General features: G+C 36.1%; 1 protein-coding gene and 1 non-coding gene across 2 annotated transcripts in view; one reads left to right on the top strand and one right to left on the bottom strand.

Moving 5' to 3' along the window:
- The window catches only part of EFHC2 (EF-hand domain containing 2), a 172,215-nt gene that overhangs the window by 56,001 nt on the left and 107,967 nt on the right, over window positions 1-8,247 (top strand). Inside the window, exon 3 of the mRNA XM_006917910.1 lies at window positions 6,132-6,282. Coding sequence (XP_006917972.1) covers window positions 6,132-6,282 — 151 coding nt within the window. The remainder of the gene's footprint in view (window positions 1-6,131; window positions 6,283-8,247) is intronic.
- Window positions 6,478-6,596, bottom strand: LOC112484754. The gene has a single exon (XR_003048158.1). It is a non-coding gene; the product is annotated as a 5S ribosomal RNA (ribosomal RNA).

The following is an 8,247-nucleotide window of genomic DNA, read 5'->3' as shown; positions in this document are numbered from 1 at the left end:
CATACGCTGTTTTATTTCTGATTTTATATTTTTTTGATCATTGCTAGAATCTTATCTATTTTATTTATTAAAAAAGTCTTAGATTTATTTATTGTAGTTTTTCTCCTTTCAAATTCATCTGTTTGTGCTTTTACCCTTTTTGCTGTTTGTTTTCCTTATGACAAATTTTTGAGCTTTCGAAAATTTTTATTCAGTTCAAAACTCTGACTGCATTTCAGAATTACTAGGGGAGCTTTTAAAAAATACTAATGCCACTCTCACCCACTTCAAGATTCTGATATAATTTATTTAGGTTTGGCTCTGGTCTTTTTAAGTTCCCAATTTGAAGCCTAGGCTGAGAATTGCTGAATTAGCACATTTAACTAAGTTAATTCTCTTTAACTCTAAATTCTCTTATATAATAATCTAAATCCAGTAATTTACCCCAAATTATAGATTTGCTTGTGTCTTATAGGCTTGTACATCTTTAAATTTTATTAGTTTCTATATTTACTTTTTGTATTTTAAATTTATTTTCACCACAGTAATTATGTAAACCAAAATTAATTTTAGACTGTAATAAAGAATTTTAAAAAATCCTTCGTTTGAGCAGAAAGAGCTGCAGCCTGGGAGACACAAATTGTGTTCCACAGAGGCAAAGGGAGGCTGTCTTTTACAGAGAAAGTTCCCGCCCAAGTTCCCAATTTGCTCTGTTTTATGCAGTTCTGATTGGACAAGGCAGGTCTCAGTCCATTGGCTAAAAGATGAAACCAAAGAACTTCTTTGCAGTGGTTGACTCAGAGGGTATGAACAGGCAGGAACATAGTACAGGGGGCTGAAAGCTCACTCTGTGACTTCTCCTGAAATGCAGAGTACATGAGAAGCTTCTATCAGAAATGGCTGCTAAACTCTGGTTATGAATTTGGGACCAGTTAGCTAGAGAATTCCGTTTTGATATATTTCTTCTTGGGATTCACAATTATTAGGAGTGACAGTTTTTGTTTATAGTTACATGATACATTTCTAGTTGTATTACTTTGTGATCAATGACTATAATTTGAATAATTTCTCTATTTTAAGTTAGGATTTTTAAAGTTAGCCTATGTAGGAGAGGAAATATACTTTTCCCTGTGCTGTTTTAGATTCTTGGCTTGGTTGCCCTCTGTAATAAAGGACAGATTACAGAAGAAAAACAGAAGTTTAATAACAATGTACACCTCCTTTATACATGGGAGATACCCAAGAAAACTGAATAACTCCCAGAAATGGCCCAAGCCATGACCTTAAATACCATTTTTAGCTAAGGACAAAAGAAGATGTAGAGTTGGGGCTTCTGAGAGGCCAGCTACGGGAGGCTATCAGGCAAAGCACAGTAAACTCGAGTTATTGGCTTTGCACTGCATATCCCAAATATCTGCATTCTCCATTGATAGGTTTCTAGAGATTCAGTCATCCTCCTTTTCCTGGTACAGAGAGGGAGACACCCTTACAAATAGAGATTTCCCTTATAAATATAAATGTCTTTTACAAGAGGGCAACCTTTAGATGAATTTCAAAGCTTCTTCTGTATCTTCAGTTTTATAAAAATAATCAGCTCAAGATAGTTCTTATGCCAAAGAAGCATATTTTGGGGTTTCATATTCTGCTCCCCATCATATATGATAAATTTCTATAAATATGCCATTGACATGTATAAAGGAGCCATTCTGTACATGCAATACAAAATTTATTGTGGCTTATTTCCTTAATTCTAAGACTCTATAATTACAAGAGAAACCATTGATTTAATAATAGCTTTTCAGGAAGAATAAACAATACATTAAATGTATATAAATTTTTATTATTTACTAATTTATAAAGGCATGCATTTATCCTTACTGTTATATACCTTCTTCTTCTTTAGTGCCTCATAATTTAAGTCTGAGCCTTTTTCATCAAATACAACCTAAATATTTTAAACTTAGATTCGTGATGCTGATCTTTTCATAAAATGTTGAGCCTTATCGAACATTACTGGTGTTTTATCTCTCTCTCCTAACTCTTCTCTAGAAATTCAACTGTAAGTTTTGACTCTTAGATGTTTGGTTCCTGAGTCTTTTTGCATTGGTCACACCAACCTTATCATCTCTAAAGAGTCTGTGATTTATTCTGAGAGATTAGGCTTTTGCATCGCCTAGCTTACGATGGACAGTCTTCACACAATTATTTTTTTGTGCCAGTGCTTCATCGGACAATAGTCATTTCGAAACATTTTAAGTGAAAATTATGAATCTAAATTGATGTTAAAATCCAGCTATTTGGGATATGCAGTGCAAAGCTAATAACACAATTGACATGAAAATAAAATTTACTCCTTCCTCACAAGGCTAAATTTACACCTTGCATCAAGTTAAAGTATGTGCTTGTTAAAACCCACTCCTGACTGCTTTGAGTTTCTTTTGGCATTAATTGTAAGAACATTCTGATTTCAGAAATAGTAACATTAAAAAATTTCCCTTTATAATGAGGAAATATCATGTATCTATTATTTAAAGCTAATTCATTTCAGATTTTATGCCCTCTAGGCTATCATCAAATCCAAATGCCTCAAGGATCAGGCAGTAACCTAATATAATACAGTAGAGCTTACAGAGGTCTGTGGGGGGACTAAAGATCACATGCCCTGCCAAATGACATTTACATTCCATTTTTAAGAAGATTACAGTCAATTATATCCTTTAGGACCTTATTTTATCTAGTTTCTGCTTGATATCATAAATTATAATGAAAACTTGTATCATAATTATGTTTCTATAAATTTTCATTTCTAGCAATTTTTATTTCAGATCAGAGCTGGGTTCTCTGGTATATCAAGTACCATTGCAATTGGATCTTTTATCTTTGTGAGATCACCTTTAATCTATTTGGTGTCTCTTGCCTTGCATTCTACTTTGCTACATTTTACAATTCCCTCTCCCTCATCCTTTTCTATCTTTCCATTTCTACCACAACGATTTGTTCTCTACCTTTTGTCTTGGGGGGAGATGATTTTCCTTCTGCCTTTCTAGGTTCTTGGGTGAGATATCCCTGTAATAAAAAACAGATTAATGGGAAAAACGAACAAGTTTAATAACATGTATTCCTCCTGTATACATGGGAGAGACCCAGGAAAACTGAGTAATTCCCTGGATTGGTGCAAACCACCACTTTAAATATCATCTCTAACTAAAGACATAAGATGTGGTAGGCAGGGGAAGGCTAGTTATGGGAGGTTATTAGGAAGGGGACAGTAAAAAGGGGTATGGTTGTTAATACAGATTTAAGTCCTTGCCTTCTCGATTGATAAGAGTTTCTAGAGATTTAGAGCCATCTTTCTCTTCCTGGTACAGAGAGGAGGATACCCTTCCAAATGGAGATTTCCCTTACAAATGTAAATGTCTCTTGCAAAAAGGTAACTTACTCAATTTTCAGAGCTTTTCCTGTGTCTGCAGTTTCTTAAAAATAACTAGTCTAAAATAATTCTTATGCCAAATAGGCATATTTTGGGGTGACAAATTCTGCTCCCTTTCACTTTCATGGTGGAGTTCTATAGCCCTGTATTCTCAAGAAACCAGAACATGAAATATCAGTATATCCCTCTTCTAGAAATATTGAAGTCCAGCTTCAAATAATGTCTTTTTTCTCTCTTTATTTTCATTTAGCATCCTTTATTCTCTTTTAATGCATCACTGGATTGATAAATGTTTAATGGTTACATACATGACAGTGTTATCAACTGATCTATGCCAGTTTGGTCATTTACAAATATATATCAATAACATTTAATACGTAGGGATAGGTGAGAGCTCTGAATGATCTCTCTACACTTTCTTACCTGATTACAAAGAAAAGAAGTTTCAGGTTGAATAGTATTGTAGGAGTGGAAAACTTTCCTCTTCTACCTTTTTAGGTTCTTTTGCTGGTCTAATAATTAAATTGACATAAGACAGATTAACATGAGAAAAACAAATTTTGTACATATGAGAGCCCCATAAAAATATTAGACTCCGTGGCAGTCAGGTAATTGAGGCTTATATAGCATCCTGAGCTAAAGGGGTAGAGAAAGGGGTAGGTTTCTGGGGCTTCAAAGGGGGAGGATAATTCACGGGAAGATGTGAAGAACAAATGTTTGGTAAACAAATATTTGCCATGCCATGCAGATAAGTCTTTCTGATATAAAAACTTTCTCTAGTAATAGCTCTCTTCCTGGTATGGGGCCCTAATCTAAATTCTTTTAATCAGTTAAGGGGAAGATAAAAAGTTTTTCTTGAGTCTGCTGGGCCCTGATTGTCTTCAGCTTGAAATAATCCATATGCCAAAGTGGCACATTCTCGGGTGGCATATTCTGCTCCCCCTCACTACCTTTACTGAAAACTCGATAAAACCCCAGCTCTGTTGTCCTTTTAGGTGTTCCAGCAACATCTTTTTACGCACTGCTTTCTTATTGGGATATAATTCATATAACATAAAATTCACAATTTTAATGTGTCCAATACAGTTTGGTGTCCAATTATCTTTTTTAAAACTGAGGTAAAATTTACACAATGTAAATTAATCAGCCATTTTAAAGTTTGCAATTTAGTGGCATCCGATATATTCATAATGTACAACCATCGCCTCAATCCAGTTCCCTAGACATTTTCATCACTCCAGAAGAAAACCCTGTATCTATCTAACAGCATCTTACCAGAAATGTTCACTCAACACAAATGTGGCAACGTTTTATCTAGCTAAATCAGACTAGATAAATTCCTGAAGAAAGCAGCTGAACATAGGACCATTTCAGAATGAAGCCAAAGGTGCTGTTTTGAAGGATATAGACCTCTGGACTTACTAGATTCTTAGAACCTGATCCAGTAAAGACACCGACTGGTCAATATTTACAACTGATCCATTAATTTTGAATACAATCATTTTACTAACTAAAACTTATTTCTACCATCTTTTATGGTAATTAACAAGGCTTCTTGCGTTGATCAGAGATAAACTTCAGAAAGGGCATTTTGTCAGCCCTTTCTGAAGTATGGGCTTCCGATAGAAATTTGCTAAACACTACCAGAGCATATATTCCTAATTCAGGTAACTGACTACACTTAGAGGGTAGATTTTATTTAACAGACTCACTCATATGTATCATACTGTCCATGTTGAATGACCCTAGTCTTATGTCTATTCACAATTAAATTTTGCAACTTTAATTATGATTTAAAAAAATGGGAACAAAGGGAATATTAAAATGGAGCTCTTGGGGAGCCTGTGCCCCAGTCAGGCTTGAAATGGCAACCTAAATCTACTGTTCCCTTAGTTTTTCTCAATTATGATGTCATTCTCAGTGTGTGAGCATGTTGCCATGTTGAAAGTAATTCCATTGTTTAAAGATACGTTTTTTTTTTTTCATACAATATAGCACCTAAACCTAAGGAACTTGTTTCAACTGATCTTCAACTGAAGAGGGAGTCAGGCCTCTGTTTCAACATGGGAGAAAATGGGCTGTATTGTACTTACAGTGAGGTACAATTTTACAAAGTGGTGTTAAGGAGTTTTCAAGGGTATTTTTGACTATCTGAGTTTTACTATAACTACTTTAGAATCCACCTCTCTTATCTGAGCACCTCCTTGCCTCCCCCCAGCCTTCCCCACCCCAACACAAACACAATGTGAGACGGGGTCTGGCATTGAGCTGAGCTCTTTGAGGTTCTTGAAGAAATATAAGGTGGGGATCTTTGGAGCACTGGAAGAATTTCGGATCTGCATGGTGTTATTTTTAATGGGTAAAAGTGACAAAACTTACATTCTTCTTGTGAGAAAGAATATTATTTTGTTTGTAACGCAAACATATAATATCCCGCTGCAAAATTCCAAAGACAGATGCTAGTTTAGTTTATGGTAGAGCTGAATGATGGATTTATTGCTTGAATATCATTTCTTCATTCTAATCAGACGGTGATGAAAATATAAAATAATCTTGATATACTGAAAGCTAAATTGTATATCCATTCTCATAGCTGATGTGTAGAATGTCTTGCAAAAATCTCAACTTTTTTTTACAGTAACAAAAAGTATATAGGCTTTATTGATTTTAAGTTTGCTTATTTTTTAAATCATTTCTTAGTTTCTAATTATGATTCCAACAGGTATTGTCTTTTGATGCTTATGTAGAAGATGAAGTACCTGATAAAAGTCAAGAAAAGTATAGAATAAGATTCTATAAAATCTTCTTCTACCTTGAAGATGACACAATTCAAGTAACTGAACCAGTGGTGAAAAATAGTGGACTGCGTCAAGGTATCTATTTAAAATAGAGTTACTATTCTTCCACTTTTAATTTTTGCCTTTATATTCTGTCTTGCTCTAGCTTTTTAATCAATCAATCAATTAATTAATTAACTTAAAAATTTTTTAGACGAGGCGACCCTTGGTTGACCTCACAGATTTCAAGGACCTTGCCAGCTTGCAATCCCTTATTTTTTTATTTTTTAATGCCTATAGCACCTAGTCTTCCTAAGTGGTCTCCCATCCAAGTACTAACCAGGCCCGACCCTGCTTAGCTTCCGAGATCAGATGGAATCAGGCTTGTTCAGGGTGGTATGGCCATAGACACTCTAGCTTTTTAAAAAGACCTCATGCTACTGCTTAGGTATCTAACTTATTGGCAGTAGTGAACATAAATATGCTCTTAGCTTATAGTGTTTTATAGTGACTTATCAGCTTTCTAACCCCCTTTGCACCCTCCTCAATATTGGCCATTTCTTTCACTCTTCTATGACATACTTGTATCCTTTCAGGTGCTGCTGTAGTATGAGCAAACTCTCCCATTTCTGACGTTTTTCTTCAAACTGTTTTTTTTTTTTTTTTGCTATAACCACATCACTTCTCGTAACACCGTAAGAGAGAAGACTGTTCTACTGCCAATTCCAGATTGGTGTTCTCTTTTCTTTCTTGAGTTCACTGCCATTTGCTTCAACCACCCTCGCCTCATCCTCATACCTGTTAACTACAGAATTTGATGGTACTTCAAACAGAAGATCATTGTTTCTTCACCTCACATATGCCAGTCATCTTTATCCATACTCTACTTAGCTGGGCAAGTGTTAACTCTGTGATGAGGCCACCAGAGAGACTAATCCTGTATTATTAGAAGCAGGAAGAGATCAAGGGAGATGACTGATTTCTTTTGTTTGTGTTATGAGTCCTTCATTTGGTATGATGCTGAGTTCTGTATGCCTTCAAGGGATAGCAACCATTATGGTGAAAGGACTGATAATTTGTCATGTATAAGGCAAAATAATGAAAATGGAAGACTTGGGTATGCCTGATAAATGTCTTCAGGAATCCAAAGATATGTTCTTTGGAGAAGGAGTGACCTAGTTTTCTGTATCCTCAAGGGTAGGACCTAGGAGGTCAGAATTTAGGTCAGAAAGAGGAATAATTTTCTGGAAAAGAGCCACCAGAAGTTGTAGTGGATGGCTGTGTATGAGTGTGGTCAGGGTTGGGTGGAGGGGTGGAGGAGAGGGGAGTCATATATTTGTTTGGTCATTGGTATAGATGGATGACCCTGGGGGGAGGTCAAGGGTTATTTTTCACAGACAGCTTAGTAGAAGTGTAGGAGGGGAGTCGTGTGTGTGTTTGGTGTTTGGTGTAGATGACCTTCCAAGCCCCTTTGATCTCTCACGAGCTGTGATTCTTGGGTACATTGTTGTCTCTTTGTCTTTTGGAGTATTGCCATCTCCAGTATTTTAGGCTCTGAAATTGCCTTCTTTGACTATAGTCTCTACTCCTTTTCCTTCCTCTATTTGTTCATATCCACTGCCCTTGTTTTTCATTCTCCTAGCAAAACATATCCTGAATCTGTCCATGTCTCCCTCCTTTTCTACCATCCTAACACAAGCTACCCTCATTTCTTGACTTAGAGGAATGGAATAGCTGCTTAATAGGTCTCTCTGCTTCCATTTTTGCTCTTCCTATAATGTTTTCTATGCAGCAGCCACAGTGTTGTTTGGGATATTACCTTGGTGGCCTCCAAGATGCATGCATGGAGACTTTCCCTAAGACCACAGAACAGAAGCCTCATGGACCAGATTAAAAATGTATGAATCACACAATACATTAAAACAATTTAAAATACATAGCGAGAAGCAATGGGAAGGAGATAGTGTAGGTTCACTCACTTAGGACAGGGTAGAAGTGGGTGGAAGGACCACCGTACCTGAATCCTGGGGTAGGCAATAGTCCTGCCTCTCTTTCTGCTGC

Source organism: Pteropus alecto, unplaced genomic scaffold, assembly GCF_000325575.1.
Source record: "Pteropus alecto unplaced genomic scaffold, ASM32557v1 scaffold77, whole genome shotgun sequence".
Lineage (NCBI taxonomy): Eukaryota > Metazoa > Chordata > Mammalia > Chiroptera > Pteropodidae > Pteropus > Pteropus alecto.
The sequence above is the reverse complement of the archived record's forward strand: the minus strand, read 5'-3'. Positions and strand labels throughout refer to the sequence as shown.